The sequence below is a fragment of the Lampris incognitus genome, chromosome 9 (genome assembly GCF_029633865.1).
Source record: "Lampris incognitus isolate fLamInc1 chromosome 9, fLamInc1.hap2, whole genome shotgun sequence".
NCBI lineage: Eukaryota > Metazoa > Chordata > Actinopteri > Lampriformes > Lampridae > Lampris > Lampris incognitus.
The window spans coordinates 24,005,147-24,023,451 of NC_079219.1; the positions used below are offsets into that span (position 1 = coordinate 24,005,147).

At 41.2% G+C, this 18,305-nt stretch overlaps 1 protein-coding gene across 1 annotated transcript in view; it reads left to right on the forward strand.

Annotated features, from left to right (window-relative positions):
- Window positions 1-18,305, forward strand: part of LOC130117541 (dolichyl-diphosphooligosaccharide--protein glycosyltransferase subunit STT3B-like) — an 87,200-nt gene that overhangs the window by 35,361 nt on the left and 33,534 nt on the right. The window contains exons 2-5 of the mRNA XM_056285643.1: window positions 12,740-12,848; window positions 13,887-14,174; window positions 16,165-16,230; window positions 17,167-17,266. Coding sequence (XP_056141618.1) covers window positions 12,740-12,848; window positions 13,887-14,174; window positions 16,165-16,230; window positions 17,167-17,266 — 563 coding nt within the window. The remainder of the gene's footprint in view (window positions 1-12,739; window positions 12,849-13,886; window positions 14,175-16,164; window positions 16,231-17,166; window positions 17,267-18,305) is intronic.

The window sequence follows — 18,305 nt, forward strand, 5'->3', positions numbered from 1 at the left end:
CTTTTCTTCTTCCCTGGCAGCTCCATATCAGCGTCTTTCTCTAATATACCCAGCATCTCTCCTCCACACATGTCCAAGCCATCTCATCTTTCCTCTCTTGCTTTGTCTCCAAACCATCCAACCTGAGCTGTCCCTCTAATATAATCGTTCTAATCCTGTCCTTCTTTGTTGCTCCCAATGAAAATCTTAGCATCTTCAACTCTGCCCACCTCCAGCTCCTGCCTCCTGTCTTTTTCAGTGCACTGTCTCCAAACCGTATAACATAGCTTATCTCACAACCATCTTGTAACCTTCCCTTTAACTAACTCTTGTTGGTACCCTTCTCCACCCACTCCACCCCTGCCTGCACTCTCTTCTTCACCTCTCTTCTGCACTCCCTGTTAGTTTGGACAGTTGACCCCAAGTATTAAACTCATACGCCTTGTCACCTCTACTCCTTGCATCCTCACCATTCCACTGTCCTCCCTCTCATTCATGCATATGTATTCCATCTGCTCCTACTGACTTTCATTCCTCTTTTCTCCAGTGCATATCTCTACCTCTCCAGGTTCTCCTCAACCTGCACCTTACTCTCGCTACAGATCACAATGTCATCCGCAAACATCATAGTCCATGGAGGACTCTGCCTGATCTCGTCCGTCAACCTGTCCATCACCATTGGCAAACAAGAAAGGGCTCAGAGCCGATCCTTGATGTAATCCCACCTCTACCTTGAACCATATATGAAGTATGTTTAGGTCAAAATCCCAAAGACATATTTGAAATGCATGAGGGGACAACACCAAATCATTCTCTGAAGCGGAAACTTCACAGATGGTTTTGTGGATGTACAATCAGTATTGATGAGTAATGTAGTGGATTTTGAGCAATAAGTTATCACCGTGTGCTATATTGACAGAGAAATCAGTGTTCTCCTGCTCAGTCTTTCCCACAGCGCCGACACGTACCAGAATGAATTGCACGTAAGCTTCAGTATCGTCCATAAAATCATCTGCGCTTGTGTTGTGGGATGTCCATTCAACCATCGGAAACGTAGCTTAACCGGGATGTGTTTTTTGAACAGTGTGTTTAGAGTAGATTAGTGTATTAGAAACCATGTTGGGCTGTAGTTTTTCTGGCAGCCAAATGACGTCGTGATACGTCACTTTGCAGCCACAAAAACAAAAAACCGGTTTCACTGCTGCCCCAGAGATGTAGAAACGATCGGGAACAACTGCCATTGTTTTTTCATGTTACCCCTGTTGCAGATAGACAGAGATAAGGTTGAAAATTGGTTAATTTTCCATGAAGTACTGTAGAGTATAGATAATCTCTCGAAGTAACACAACAATCATGGCAACCTATATATGAGTGGTTGGTTTATATATATATATATATATATATATATATATATATATACACTACCGTTCAAAAGTTTGGGATCACCCAAACAATTTCGTGTTTTCCATGAAAAGTCACACTTATTCACCACCATATGTTGTGAAATGAATAGAAAATAGAGTCAAGACATTGACAAGGTTAGAAATAATGATTTTTATTTGAAATAAGATTTTTTTTACATCAAAACTTTGCTTTCGTTAAAGAATCCTCCATTTGCAGCAATTACAGCATTTGCAGACCTTTGGCATTCTAGCTGTTAATTTGTTGAGGTAATCTGGAGAAATTGCACCCCACCACGCTTCCAGAAGCAGCTCCCACAAGTTGGATTGGTTGGATGGGCACTTCTTGAGCAGATTGAGTTTCTGGAGCATCACATTTGTGGGGTCAATTAAACGCTCAAAATGGCCAGAAAAAGAGAACTTTCATCTGAAACTCGACAGTCTATTCTTGTTATTAGAATTTGAAGGCTATTCCATGCGAGAAATTGCTAAGAAATTGAAGATTTCCTACACCGGTGTGTACTACTCCCTTCAGAGGACAGCACAAACAGGCTCTAACAGGTACTATTTAATGAAGATGCCAGTTGGGGACCTGTGAGGCGTCTGTTTCTCAAACTAGAGACTCTAATGTACTTATCTTCTTGCTCAGTTGTGCAACGCGGCCTCCCACTTCTTTTTCTACTCTGGTTAGAGCCTGTTTGTGCTGTCCTCTGAAAGGAGTAGTACACACCGGTGTAGGAAATCTTCAATTCTTAGCAATTTCTCGCATGGAATAGCCTTCATTTCTAAAGAACAAGAATAGACTGTCGAGTTTCAGATGAAAGTTCTCTTTTTCTGGCCATTTTGAGCGTTTAATTGACCCCACAAATGTGATGCTCCAGAAACTCAATCTGCTCAAAGAAGTGCCCATCCAACCAATCCAACTTGTGGGAGCTGCTTCTGGAAGCGTGGGGTGCAATTTCTCCAGATTACCTCAACAAATTAACAGCTAGAATGCCAAAGGTCTGCAATGCTGTAATTGCTGCAAATGGAGGATTCTTGACGAAAGCAAAGTTTGATGTAAAAAAAATCTTATTTCAAATACAAATCATTATTTCTAACCTTGTCAATGTCTTGACTCTATTTTCTATTCATTTCACAACATATGGTGGTGAATAAGTGTGACTTTTCATGGAAAACACAAAATTGTTTGGGTGATCCCAACTTTTGAACGGTAGTGTATATATATATATATATATATATATATTATATATATATATATATATACACTACCGTTCAAAAGTATATATACACTACCGTTCAAAAGTATATATATATATATATATATATATATATATATATATACACTACCGTTCAAAAGTTTGGGATCACCCAAACAATTTTGTGTTTTCCATGAAAAGTCACACTTATTCACCACCATATGTTGTGAAATGAATAGAAAATAGAGTCAAGACATTGACAAGGTTAGAAATAATGATTTGTATTTGAAATAAGATTTTTTTTACATCAAACTTTGCTTTCGTCAAAGAATCCTCCATTTGCAGCAATTACAGCATTGCAGACCTTTGGCATTCTAGCTGTTAATTTGTTGAGGTAATCTGGAGAAATTGCACCCCACGCTTCCAGAAGCAGCTCCCACAAGTTGGATTGGTTGGATGGGCACTTCTTGCGTACCATACGGTCAAGCTGCTCCCACAACAGCTCAATGGGGTTCAGATCTGGTGACTGCGCTGGCCACTCCATTACCGATAGAATACCAGCTGCCTGCTTCTGCTCTAAATAGTTCTTGCACAATTTGGAGGTGTGTTTAGGGTCATTGTCCTGTTGTAGGATGAAATTGGCTCCAATCAAGCGCTGTCCACTGGGTATGGCATGGAGTTGCAAAATGGAGTGATAGCCTTCCTTATTCAGAATCCCTTTTACCCTGTACAAATCTCCCACCTTACCAGCGTGAAAAGCAACCCCAGACCATCACATTACCTCCACCATGCTTAACAGATGGCGTCAGGCATTCTTCCAGCATCTTTTCATTTGTCCTGCGTCTCACAAACGTTCTTCTTTGTGATCCAAACACCTCAAACTTGGATTCATCCATCCACAACACTTTTTTCCAGTCTTCCTCTGTCCAATGTCTGTGTTCTTTTGCCCATCTTAATCTTTTTCTTTTATTGGTCAGTCTCAGATATGGCTTTTTCTTTGCCACTTTGCCCTGAAGCCCAGAATCCCGCAGCCGCCTCTTCACTGTAGATGTTGACACTGGTGTTTTGCGGGTACTATTTAATGAAGATGCCAGTTGGGGACCTGTGAGGCGTCTGTTTCTCAAACTAGAGACTCTAATGTACTTATCTTCTTGCTCAGTTGTGCAACGCGGCCTCCCACTTCTTTTTCTACTCTGGTTAGAGCCTGTTTGTGCTGTCCTCTGAAGGGAGTAGTACACAGCGGTGTAGGAAATCTTCAATTTCTTAGCAATTTCTCGCATGGAATAGCCTTCATTTCTAAGAACAAGAATAGACTGTCGAGTTTCAGATGAAAGTTCTCTTTTTCTGGCCATTTTGAGCGTTTAATTGACCCCACAAATGTGATGCTCCAGAAACTCAATCTGCTCAAAGGAAGGTCAGTTTTGTAGCTTCTGTAACGAGCTAAACTGTTTTCGGATGTGTGAACATGATTGCACAAGGGTTTTCTAATCATCAATTAGCCTTCTGAGCCAATGAGCAAACACATTGTACCATTAGAACACTGGAGTGATAGTTGCTTGAAATGGGCCTCTATACACCTATGTAGATATTGCACCAAAAACCAGACATTTGCAGCTAGAATAGTCATTTACCACATTAGCAATGTATAGAGTGTATTTCTTTAAAGTTAAGACTAGTTTAAAGTTATCTTCATTGAACAGTACAGTGCTTTTCCTTCAAAAATATGGACATTTCAATGTGATCCCAAACTTTTGAACGGTAGTGTATATATATATATATATATATATATATATATATATATAGTGTGTGTGTGTGTGTGTGTGTGTGTGTGCGCTCAGGGAGAATTTATACATGCGCTTGCGATACCGGGATGCTAATTTGTGCAGCCATAGTATCAAGTTGAAAGTTGTGTGGAGGAGAGATGCTGAGTATATTGGGAGAAGGATGCTGAATATGGAGCTGCCAGGGAAGAGGAGAAGAGGAAGGCCAAAGAGGAGGTTTATGGATGTGGTGAGGGAAGACATGCAGGTGGCTGGTGTGACAGAGGAAGACGCAGAAGACAGGAAGAAATGGAAACGGATGATCCGCTGTGGCGACCCCTAACGGGAGCAGCCGAAAGTAGTAGTAGATAGTATCAAGTTGAAAATTAAGTTTGGCAGTTTTACGTTTTTCTGCTTCACATTTCCCCTCTTGGGGCATGAGGTGTTTTTACAGTTCACTTGCTTTTGTAGCCTACAGCTAACCCTTAATAACTAAGTCAAGGTTGACAACATGATGCTTTTTCCAGTAATGCCACATCACTTGTGGCCAGATTCCATTTCAACCGGACAGCTCCACCTGTTCACGAATGGCGTTGATTTGTGGCGGAAAGCGGTAGCAAATCCCTTGTTGGCTGAAGATTTAAGTGAAGGAAATTAAAACTATGCTTGCCCCTTGAGAATTTTTTTTTTTCTGTGGATGTAAGCTAAAGCCTAAGGGTGGATTTACAAAGCTCATCTAGCCTACAATGACACATTCATTTAATCTTTGTTGAATTGAGTAAAAGCATACCTGATTTAACTGACTTTGTCTGCAGTCTTTGGCTCTTTTAAATCTCTTAACTCATTTGGAGTTTTGTTCCTTCTGCCATTGAAGTTCTAAACTCACTGAACCTCTAAACTCTTGTGTTAATATATTGTTGTTTCACTTTTCTCTATGTAAGTCATGTGGTATATATAGTATGTGTACATGTATTTACTATAGGGGAAGCTCTGTACGAAAGGTAAAAATAAATAATGTCTGATAGGGCAATAAACTATCCTCTGCTTTTATTCTGCTGCATCTTTTAAATTATTGGTCAGGATGGTTTTATCAGATGTCAACACTTGGTAATAATAAAGCTTATAATTCACCTATTTTTACTATTTAGTCGGCTGGCTAGTTTCTCCAAATTGCACAGGGCTTTCAGGTTATTGTTGGGAACCTATTGAAGGGGCTGGTAGAATCAACAAACTCAACTATCACGGAATTAAGTTCACTTTAGCTCATAGCTTGAGGTAGTTTCTCACCCTGGGAAGGAACCAGAATGGAAAGCTGGCTCACACCGAGTCTGCACTTATCAAGCGTTACTATTTTTTAATGACTCTGGGTCCCCGGTTGGAGAGGTTTAAGAACTTCTTATGTAGGAAGTCAGGTGTGAATGGAAAGTGTTATTTCCTCCTGGCTGCCTAGCTGATGCCTTTTAGAATGGACGTCTGCTCGGTGAGACTGTTATAGAGAGGGAGGAGAGAGTGCCAGCAAAAGCTTTTTGTGCATGTGTATTAAGCTAGCTCGTGTGCTTTGTTCTATTCCTTCTCACAGCTATTGTTTCCTGAGAGTGAGCTTGAACACACGCACACACACACACACACACACTCGTACACACTAATGCCAGACCCAATATTCTCTCCTGGGGGAGCTGAGCAAACCATATGCTGCAATCAGCCCATCAGACTGCCGTTCTTTTGTTGAGGGACACTTTGTATTGAGTTCTTTAATACTTCTTGAAAAGCTCAGGAGACAAACAGGCTTGTGTATCAACAGCGTAGCGTTTTAAATGCTAAAGGGCAAATGCGGGACAGTTAAGACAGTTTATCCACCAGACACATTGTAGCGTGCCTAATTAGAGACGAGGCTCCGCGGGGCTTCATTGTCACCAGGACCCGGTGTCTGTAAGCAACCTGGAAAAGCAGAGGGTTGAGGAGACATTGGCTGTAGGTTGGGAGAAGAACAGGGAACAGTGGAAAGGTGTGAGAGATGACGCGGAAGCGATTTCTCTTGATTTCATTTCCTTTTCACGCTGGTTTTGCAGGGAATACACAAATCTGTTCTTGCATCCACTGTGTTAGTAGCCAAGATTTGTTTCTCTACACGATTCCACAGTAACGCATCAGCTAACTGTAGTCAGTTGTCAAGCACTTAAATGTGTTTAAATGAGTCATGTAGCATTCAACAAATTCATTCTGTCCTCTACTTGAGAAGAAGTTTGACACAGGACTAAACATGCCGTCTTTAATTGTTTCTCTGTTTGGAAGTATTGCTGTCATAAGCACATCAGAAACCCAGTACATTTCAAACGGGAAGCCATAAATAATTACACTGTTTGAAGAAATTTCGTTTCCTGCTTTCTTTAATTGTCCTCCCAGCTTCATTTAGATCATGAACTGAATTAAAGTTGGTGTACACACAGTGATAAGAGAAATCTGACACAGTTACTTGCTGATAAAAGAATCCCAAGATTTTTTTTGTTTTTATTTTATTTTATTATTTTGGACCCCCCCCCCCTTTTCTCCATAATTATATCCGGCTAATTATCCCACTCTTCCGGGCTGTCCCAGTTGCTGCTCCACCCCCTCTGCCGAGCCGGGGAGGGCTGCAGACTACCACATGCCTCCCCGGATATACGTGGAGTTGCCAGCCGCTTCTTTTCACCTGAGAGTGAGGAGTTTTGCCAGGGGGACGTAGTGCATGGGAGGATGACGCTATTCTCCCCAGTTCCCCTTCCCTCCTGAACAGGTGCCCCGACCAACCAGAGGAGGCGCTAGTGCAGCGACCAGGACACATACTCACATCTGGTTTCACACCCGCAGACACGGCTAATTGTATCTGTAGGGACGCCCGACCAAGCTGGAGGTAACACGGGGATTCGAACCGGCAATCCCTGTGTTGGTAGACAATGGAATAGACTGCCATGTTACCTGGGCGCCATTTGTTTTTATTTTAAAATATTTTTCCTGTTGTGCCATATATTTTTGCTACAGTGATTGTAATCCTTGCCAAGTGATTCTAGTTGGCGCCTGCTCGCTACTCATGGCTGTGATATTGCCATTTATTTTCTGTACACTTTCTGTTTACAGTGCTCTCATGGAGGTGTATCTCTAAATCTCCCATGTTCATGCTGCCATTATCTCAGCCATAGTCTTACTCTATAGTCTTACTCCTAGTGGAGGTGAAACTGCAGCCCTCCCACTGCTTTCTTGCTTCTGCAGTTATTTCATTAATTTACCAATTATTTACAGTGACTGCAGAAAGTACCCCCTCCCCTTGAAGTTTTACACATTTTGCCCCTGTAACACCTACAATTTTTATATAATTGAACTAGGTTTTCTTCACAGAAATGCTAAATTAAATACATGATTTTTTTTAAATCTGAGAATTTGCGTTTTTCAAGAGGGTTAATCTTTTCAGGGTTAAAACTTTGCAGATAGGCCTTCTGCAGCAATCGGGCCTAGAGCCACAAGTCTTCTCTGTAATCTTTGGATGGGATTTGTACAGTTTGATTTTGGATTTTTTTGCACATTTCTCCATGCAAATATTCTTCAACTCTGCCAAATTAGATGGAGGGCATCAATGGATAGCAATTTTCAGGTCATACTACAGGATTTCAGTCGGCTTTAAGTCTGGGCTTTGGCTTGGCCTTTGTAGAATATTAACCTTTTGTTAAGCCAAATCTCAGTAGATATTGCTGCGTGCTTTGGGTCATTGTCATGTTGAAACATGAATCTTCACCCTAAACGCAAATCTCTTGCTGATGGAAACGGGTTCACCCCAAGGATTTGCCTATTTGGCTCCATCTATCTTTTGATAGCAAATAGCAAAAATCTTTCCATACCCTCCTGCTGAAACGCAGCCTAACAGCATAATGCTGCTACCAACTTCTATGACAGTCCAGATGGTCTTACCTGAGTGTTGGATTGTGTTTTGTTTGCGTCAAACATAGCACTTTGCTTTCAGACTAAAGAGCTCCACTTTAGTATTATTGGGCCACAAAATATTTTTCCAGAAGCTTTGAGATAGTGTCACATGGCTGCTAGCAAACTCCAGGCTTGACTTAATGTTGGCTTCTCTCAGAATTGGCTACCTTCAAGCCATTCTCCTGAGGAGCTGCATCTACGAATTGGTGAAGAGATTTATGATCTCTGGACAGTTTCTCCAATTTCAGCCAATGAACTTTGCATCTCTGTGAGTGTTATAGGTGGTCTGCTGGTCATTTCTCAGACTGTCTGACAGTTGCTTAGTTTTATAGAACATACTTGTCTTGGTAGTGCGTGGATTGTGCCATTTTTTTTCTCTATTTTATTGCAATGGAGTTTCCAGTGCTCCTGGGAAGGTTCAAATTCAGCCCTTTGTTCTGAACAGCTTTATGTCAAAGTGACAATAGGGTTGACTTGATCTGCTGTTTCAATAATGAGACCTCATAAAGTTGGTGACAACTATTGCACAATCATGCAGTTGAACACATGAATTTGAAATCAACATGGGGCGGACCTTGTTAACAAATGAGAGTCACAGTTTGAGGAAAATTGAATACACTTTGTGATGTATTGACTAATTGAAGGTGCAATCTGAACTGGCATGTGCCGCCACGTCTTTGTGGACTATTGTGACAACAAGAAACATGAAATACCTCACCATCGAGTCAGTATTGTGTATTTGTTGTCTGAAAGCCTCAAAAAGGACGTGAAAGTGATGCGACATTGGCTGGTTTCTTCATTTGCAAGTAATGTGAATGAATTCTGACCAAAATAACAGCAAAAGTGAGGTGGACAGCCGCTGTGTGCATCAATTGTGGGTTGCACCTTTACGATATATTTGCAATGATGCTACTGAAGATGTAAAAGTCATTATCAATATTGTGAATCAATATCAAGAATATTGTAGTATCGTGAATATTGCAGTGATCATAATGCACTTTTTATGCAGCCATTTGAGTTTCCTGAAAACTGGGCCATTGCAGTAGGAGTACAAAAAAAATCTTATTCCAGATATATTTTCATTTTACTTTGCAACACAGCAAAACAAGAAATAATCAGTGGGAGGGGAATACTTTCTGAAGCCACTGTTGTAACTTTGAAGTCTTGTGGTAGCTTTGGCTTTCAAGTTGTCTCATATCCGTAACTTTTGGCTCGTTTGTGCTGTATCCATTGGAAACAGTTACATCAATGGAACTATTTTCCATTGATGTAACTGTCTCATTGATGTGACTTTACATTAAAGTAACTCCTTTGTATTTGAACACTGCAAATTTCAGCTGGTTTTATGACGGCTTGTTTCTGTACTGCTCCCACTGCACTGTTTGTACTTCTCACATACACTACCGTTCAAAAGTTTGGGGTCACATTGAAATGTCCATATTTTTGAAGGAAAAGCACTGTACTTTTCAATGAAGATAACTTTAAACTAGTCTTAACTTTAAAGAAATACACTCTATACATTGCTAATGTGGTAAATGACTATTCTAGCTGCAAATGTCTGGTTTTTGGTGCAATATCTACATAGGTGTATAGAGGCCCATTTCAAGCAACTATCACTCCAGTGTTCTAATGGTACAATGTGTTTGCTCATTGGCTCAGAAGGCTAATTGATGATTAGAAAACCCTTGTGCAATCATGTTCACACATCTGAAAACAGTTTAGCTCATTACAGAAGCTACAAAACTGACCTTCCTTTGAGCAGGTTGAGTTTCTGGAGCATCACATTTGTGGGGTCAATTAAACGCTCAAAATGGCCAGAAAAAGAGAACTTTCATCTGAAACTCGACAATCTATTCTTGTTCTTAGAAATGAAGGCTATTCCATGCGAGAAATTGCTAAGAAATTGAAGATTTCCTACACCGGTGTGTACTACTCCCTTCAGAGGACAGCACAAACAGGCTCTAACCAGAGTAGAAAAAGAAGTGGGAGGCCGCGTTGCACAACTGAGCAAGAAGATAAGTACATTAGAGTCTCTAGTTTGAGAAACAGACGCCTCACAGGTCCCCAACTGGCATCTTCATTAAATAGTACCTGCAAAACACCAGTGTCAACATCTACAGTGAAGAGGCGGCTGCGGGATTCTGGGCTTCAGGGCAGAGTGGCAAAGAAAAAGCCATATCTGAGACTGACCAATAAAAGAAAAAGATTAAGATGGGCAAAAGAACACAGACATTGGACAGAGGAAGACTGGAAAAAAGTGTTGTGGACGGATGAATCCAAGTTTGAGGTGTTTGGATCACAAAGAAGAACGTTTGTGAGACGCAGAACAAATGAAAAGATGCTGGAAGAATGCCTGACGCCATCTGTTAAGCATGGTGGAGGTAATGTGATGGTCTGGGGTTGCTTTGGTGCTGGTAAGGTGGGAGATTTGTACAGGGTAAAAGGGATTCTGAATAAGGAAGGCTATCACTCCATTTTGCAACGCCATGCCATACCCAGTGGACAGCGCTTGATTGGAGCCAATTTCATCCTACAACAGGACAATGACCCTAAACACACCTCCAAATTGTGCAAGAACTATTTAGAGCAGAAGCAGGCAGCTGGTATTCTATCGGTAATGGAGTGGCCAGCGCAGTCACCAGATCTGAACCCCATTGAGCTGTTGTGGGAGCAGCTTGACCGTATGGTACGCAAGAAGTGCCCATCCAACCAATCCAACTTGTGGGAGCTGCTTCTGGAAGCGTGGGGTGCAATTTCTCCAGATTACCTCAACAAATTAACAGCTAGAATGCCAAAGGTCTGCAATGCTGTAATTGCTGCAAATGGAGGATTCTTTGACGAAAGCAAAGTTTGATGTAAAAAAAATCTTATTTCAAATACAAATCATTATTTCTAACCTTGTCAATGTCTTGACTCTATTTTCTATTCATTTCACAACATATGGTGGTGAATAAGTGTGACTTTTCATGGAAAACACAAAATTGTTTGGGTGACCCCAAACTTTTGAACGGTAGTGTATACTTACAGTGATTCTTGAAAGTTTGTGAACCCTTTAGAATTTTCTATATTTCTGCGTAAATATGACTTAAAACATCAGCTTTTCAGACAAGTCCTAAAGTAGATAAAGAGAACCCAATTAAACAAATGCCACAAAAATATTATACTTGGTCTTTTATTTATTGAGGAAAATGATCCAGTATTACATATCTGTGAGTGGCAAAAGTATGTGAACGTCTAGGATTAGCAGATAATTTGAAGGTGAAATTAGAGTCAGGTATTTTCAATCAATGGGATGACAATCAGGTGTGAGTGGATGCCCTGTTTTATTTAAAGAACAGGGATCTATCACAGTCTGATCTTCACAACACATTTGTGGAAGTGTATCATGGCAAGAACAAAGGAGATTTCTGAGGACCTCAGAAAAAGCGTTGTTGATGCTCATCAGGCTGGAAAAGGTTACAAAACCATCTCTAAAGAGTTTGGACTCCACTTATCCACAGTCAGACAGATTGTGTACAAATGGAGGAAATTCAAGACCATTGTTACCTTCTCCAGGAGTGGTCGACCATCAAAGATCACTCCAAGAGCAAGGGGTGTAATAGTCGGCCAGGTCACAAAGGAACCCAGGGTAACTTCTAAGCAGCTAGAGGCCTCTCTCACTTTGGCTAATGTTCATGAGTCCATTATTGGGAGAACACTGACCAACAATGGTGTGCATGGCAGGGTTGCAAGGAGAAAGCCACTGCTCTCCAAAAAGAACATTGCTGCCCGTCTGCAGTTTGCACACCAGATACTGAAAGCAAAGGTTCACATCCTTTTGCCACTCACTGGTATGTAATACTGGATCATTTTCCTCAATAAATAAATGACTGGGTATAGTATTTTTGTCTTATTTGTTTAATTGGGTTCTCTTTGTCTGCTTTTAGGACTTGTGTCAAAATCTGATGATGTTTTAGGTCATATTTATGCAGAAATATAAAAAAATTCTAAAGGGTTCACAAACTTTCAAGCACCACTGTATTTGCTGCTGTGGTAGCCATTTTGCCTTCCTAAGTAAAGCCCTACTTTGTTCTGTCCTGTTGGAGAGAAACTTAAGGTTGTTATGCTTTGTTTCAGTAAAAATACATAAGTGAAATTAAAGAGCAATGTATCCATCAAGGTATTGTCTTCTGTACATCTCAAACCGAAGCAAAAGGGGTAAAAGATTGGTGTTATTTTTTGTCTGCAAATGCCCAATAGGGCTGTCAAATTTAAAGAAGCTGCCCTAGAAAGCCAAAACTACATAACATTTGTCTGGAAGGTTTACAATACATGGGTCAAATAAGCAAAAGTCGAAATTTTTTCTTAAACCAAACACAAGCTAAGCTAAGCTGTGGGAGACCCGTGTGCATCGCCGCTCCTCTGTCTGGTGTGCCTTCATCTAATCATCTTCTTCGATGTTGTGCTGCAGGTTCAACTACAGGTCAACTCACCACCTCACCACCAATGGCTTTTACGAGTTCCTCAACTGGTTTGATGAGAGAGCCTGGTACCCTTTGGGCAGGATAGTGGGAGGCACGGTAAGTTATGTGATTGTGTGTCTGTGTTTCTTCTCTTGCTATCTTTGCCATACCGCTCCTTAATGTCCTTGTTTCTCAACAGTCACAAGACTGTGATAAATCCTCAATCATCCTCCATACTCTTGCCATTGCACGCAAACACACACACACACACACACACACACACACACACACACACACACACACACACACACAATAAGCAGGTCCGGGTGGTTAAACAGCTCCTAGGGGTGGTAGTGAGAGTTAGCGTGGAGCATTCAGAGAGACGGAACAGTAGATTGGTCTTCATAAAAACCTAAAGGACAGACAGACAGGGGTCACTTTAACACACCATTACACTCCCGCTCATCTCTGTGTACTCATCTTGCTACCCTATATTTTTTCTCCTCTATTAGATTCCCTTCGTACAAGTTGATCAAGGGAGTGTAATGGTTGTGGGGCTAATCTGTCCCTGGGGGTGTACTCTTTGTGCAATTACGCTGGCTGCTAAAAGCAACAACATTGCTTTGAGTATTTTGTTTTGACTTTGAAGAAACAAAGGACAAAACTGCCTCGGCATTATACTCCCCTCCATCCCCATCTGTTCAGAATCATTTTCCCTCTAGCTGTTGATGCTTTGGTCTTCTTGTATAGCACATGCAAGGCACAGACTGTAATTTTTCCTGTTTGTCTGACATTCTGGGGTCTACATGGACACTTTGGCTCAAACCAAATTTTTCCTAGCAGAACCTTTGACTAGGTGACAGGTGCAGTATTTTAACAGAGTTGCACAGAACCCCAACAGCAGTTGTTGCCAATGCATATTGAGGCATTGTCTTAATGATACTTTTCTAGGATTTTGTTAAAATGTTGCAGTATATTGCAATATTTGTAGTAACACAATATATTGTGGCCCTTGTATCATGATGCAAATTGCTTTGCCAAATTTTTGCCAGTACACAGCCATGCTTCCAGCATGGTGAGAATATTTGTGCATGACAAAGCAAACAGCCTGATAAAACCTTAAACACGTCTTTCTCTTTCCCTGCCTTCCCTCAGGTGTACCCAGGGTTGATGGTGACGGCAGGCCTCATTCACTATGTGCTCAACTTGCTCCATATCACAGTGCACATCCGAGACGTGTGTGTGTTCCTTGCGCCAGTGTTCAGTGGTCTGACCTCCATCTCCACCTTCCTGCTGACGCGTGAGCTGTGGAATCAGGGGGCGGGGCTGCTGGCAGCCTGCTTCATTGCCATCGTCCCCGGCTACATTTCCCGCTCTGTGGCAGGGTCCTTTGACAATGAGGGCATCGCCATCTTCGCCCTGCAATTCACCTACTATCTCTGGGTACGACTTCACAGTGACAGTGTTATATAATCAAATGGGGAATGGCAATCATAGTGGCTCGGCATGGTTGCCTCACTGCAAAAAGGTCCTGGGTTCAACCCCAACTGAGTCTTTCTGTGTGGAGTTTGCATGTTCTCCCTATGTTCCTGTATGTTTCCTGTGGGTGCTGCGGTTTCTTGCTCCAAAAGACATGCATGTTAGGTTAAAACTTGTGTCAATGCCTCTGATGTTCGTTCCCGGGTGCTGCACTGTGGCTGCCCATTGCTCCTGTGTAGTTAGGATGGGTTAATTTCAGAAGACTTACTTCCCTATGGTGATCAGTCAAGTAACTGAACTTATGTTATTGTGCATTTGTCCAGAATTATTGAGGTTACACCAGCTGTAGTTCATACTTGGTTGACTTTTTTTTTTAATTGAATCAAAAAGTCACAGAGAAAATCAAAATGCTTTAAAGGCCATTATTGTACCTAATGGTGGATGAAATGAAAACATTTTAAAATTTCCATTTAAGTCCTTTCAGTTTAGACTAATATTGCGGTGATAGGCGAGCAAATGTAAAATAATAGCTAAGGGCTTCAAAAAGAAAATCCCTGTTAGATTAGATTAGATTAGATTTAGATTAGGTTGTTTTATTAGCCACATGACCAAGGCTGGTGGAAGTTGTTTTTGGTACATTAAGCTCATGTTATTATTGTTATTTTGTATGTTTGAATAGGGACATATGCCCACATACCACCCTAGAAACAGGAAAAATAAAACACTCATCTGAGGTGTCATTAAGTAAACTAATATGGATTTATGCCACATTTTTCATATTTTAGAGCTTTTGATATTGCTTTAAAATAAGCTATAGTCGTAGAAATCCTAACAAAATGTTCTTTGAATCTGGAAAGTAAATGGAATTTTAACACAGCAGCTCTACAAAGTGCGTCTTTTTTACATTACAGATTTAAATCTTCTTCAAAGCCATAGTGTATATTGAATCTACTGCACAAGATCATAGGAAAAATATCCTGCCAGTCTAAGAACTCTTTAGTTACCACTCTAGCTCCATTTATTACACTGGCTTTTACAGGCTGACATACAGGCTAATGTTGTTCTTGGTGAACTGTATTTACTTACGGAGATATATCATCCATGTTCCCTCTGAGAGCTATTAAAAAGTGATTCTCTTGTCCAGTTTTGAAGTCCACAGGCAATTGTTAATTGGTGGAATCTGGATTAAATAGTGTACAACCTGGCTAGAAGTTGAAAAGGAATTTATTAGCGGCAAAGTTTCTTGATGGTGAAGAAATTGTAAATAAATCACACCATTAGTGCAATTTATGCACACATATGCAAGCGCCCCCCCCCCACACACACAAACACAGTGGAACAGAGGGCTCAGAATTCTTTCTAGGGTCAGACCATACCTTGACAGACACATGGTTACCATGATATCGCTGCAAATCAGCAAAGGTATCTCCTCCTTCATCCATTCCCCTCTCTGCCCCTCTCACCCTCTCTTTCCCCCAGACCATAATTTCTTCCCTCATTTCATCTTTCCACCATGTTTCATTGACTTGGCTCCACTATTCTTCTGACTCGTTGGCATCTTTGACCCAATAGTAGCAGATTCAGTCTTTGTGTTCCTGAAGTCAGGGCACATTCCCCTTATTAAGCCTTAATTAGCACCGGCTCATTGGCGGCTCTTGCGGTAGTGGGGAAGGTTAAGCTATATAGGACATTCTGCACTGTTCTGTATAGGTTGCAAAGGAGGGAAATGTGGTAAATAATTCACATGCACTAGTTGGGCAGTAGCACGGTGCCTGGTCTACACATTAAACAGAGCTGTAGAGAAACAGAATTTTAATGGAGATTTGGACTGCATACATGACCATTACTTACTTTGGTGTGCAAACTAACTTTGACTGTGTCTCTGTCTCCCTTTTCGTGTGTCTGTAATATTGGTTGACGCTTTCCTGCTCACCCTATGTGATGTGACCTTTAGGTGAAGTCGGTGAAGACGGGGTCAATCTTCTGGACTATAGGATGCTGCCTTTCTTATTTCTACATGGTGAGGACAAGCATAAATGTGACCACTTAAATGCACACGTCTGAAGCAAAAGCATTAACGCTTTCTCTGTGCCACTCACGGAAAACCACGTTTTGTAGACAACCAAAGAAAATAAGCCCTTCGATGTTTTACTGACTCACGGTGGCGAGCCATTGTGGATTTTCATCCAAATTTGTTTTACTCACATAATCCATCTTGATGGAAAGATATATCTTTTCTGACTCAATTTTCAGAATATATTGATATTCAGTCAGAATAGTATTTCCTTGATGAACAGTGTGAAGTCCACACTGCCATGGTACTGTTACCCATAGTAAGTTTACCTAACCCCCTGGCAATTACATGACACTTGAGTGGCTATGCAATAAGCCCAAGACAAAGGTGAGGTGTCTGTGAGTATTGGTGTAAGTGTGTATGCATGCAGTATGGAAAATATTGTCAGGATAAGCATAGAAACTTTTAGAAAATATCGATATATCTAACTGCTGATGCAAAAAAAAAACAAAAAAAAACAACAACAACAAAAAAACACACGTGTGTGTGTGGGGGGGGGTAAGTGAAAGAACACAGCCACCCATCAGTTCTCAGCCTGGAGGGAGTCATCGTTGTGTTACTGTGCTAATTACCCATGGTTGTTTAATACACTGCACAGCCTCAGAAGAGAGCACGATCCCATTACATTGCATGCATGTGTGTGAAACTGCCACATTACATGTAATAATGACTGAGGATTGTTCCTTCAGCTGTGAACTAATGAAAGTAGTAATTAAACTCAATAACTTTCAGTTCCTCAACTGAGTCTCTCTCTCTCTCTCTCGTTCTCTCTCTCTCTCGTTCTCTCTCTCTCTCGTTCTCTCTCTCTCTCTCTCTCTCTCTCTCTCTCTCTCTCTCTCTCTCTCTCTCTCTCTCTCTCTCTCTCTCTCTCTCGCATTGCAGGTATCAGCATGGGGTGGTTATGTCTTCATCATCAACCTTATTCCGCTACATGTGTTTGTTCTGCTGCTTATGCAGCGCTACAGCAGGAGAGTCTACATAGGTAATCATTAATCCATTGCTCACAGCAACTCACAGGCATTTGCAAATAAGGTGCAAAGATGTTTTACTTGACTTAGGAGTTCATACATGCTTTCATTTGAAAATTGATTCAATAAATGGAACCCAGCGAGTAACCCAGAGGACATGATCCCTCTATAGCCTCCAGCTAATAACAGAGACATACATACTGTGTCTACTATGATGGTTCAAGCCTGCAGACTGAACTTTTTTTTTTTTGAGTGCATGCACCTGTTAATGCCTTCCTATGCCCCTCAACACACACACACACACACACACACACACACACACACACACACACACACACATGAAATTATTATCTTTCTCACACAGGCATTGTGCAAATACTGCAAGAGACCTTTGATAGCTTCCATTACCAGCTAACTGGGTGTCTATAATGAGACAGTAATCAGGTTTGGACAAACCGCATGGGGCTCAATAGAAGGGATACATGACAGATACAAGGGAGCAAAAAGAGTGCTAATGAAAATCAAAAATGAGAAGAGGAGGAACATTTTGGGAATACAGCAGAGGAAAATTCAAAGAGCTTGCCAAGTTGCTGCCATGAAATTGCCTTCTTCAGCATGAACTCTGCTCACAGTTCTATGTTTTTTTTGTGGTATGACTGCAATACATACAATTACCATCAGATTAAAATCATTAACTGATGAGTACAGCTTCATAATCTACTGGGATCAGGGAAAATATTTGACATGGAGTGAACAGCAAAGTGAGGGGACCATGGCAACCACATCTCCAGAATGCTGAGTAGCTGGGAATTGAAGAGGGCCTACAGTAAGGATGGATGGGAAGTGAGAAATGGAAAGACAAGCAGGGTGAGGAGCTGAAAGAGGGTTGGAGAGGTTAAAGACGTGAGAAAGAATATATGAAAGAGATGAGATCTGGTCGGTTTGGCTTCTTGGCATGGAATTGTTGGTATAAGGAATAATTTTGGCATTAGATTGAATTCCCTGTCTTTTTCCCATTTTGAAGTGGAAAAAGACCCCTTCCCTTTACTTTCA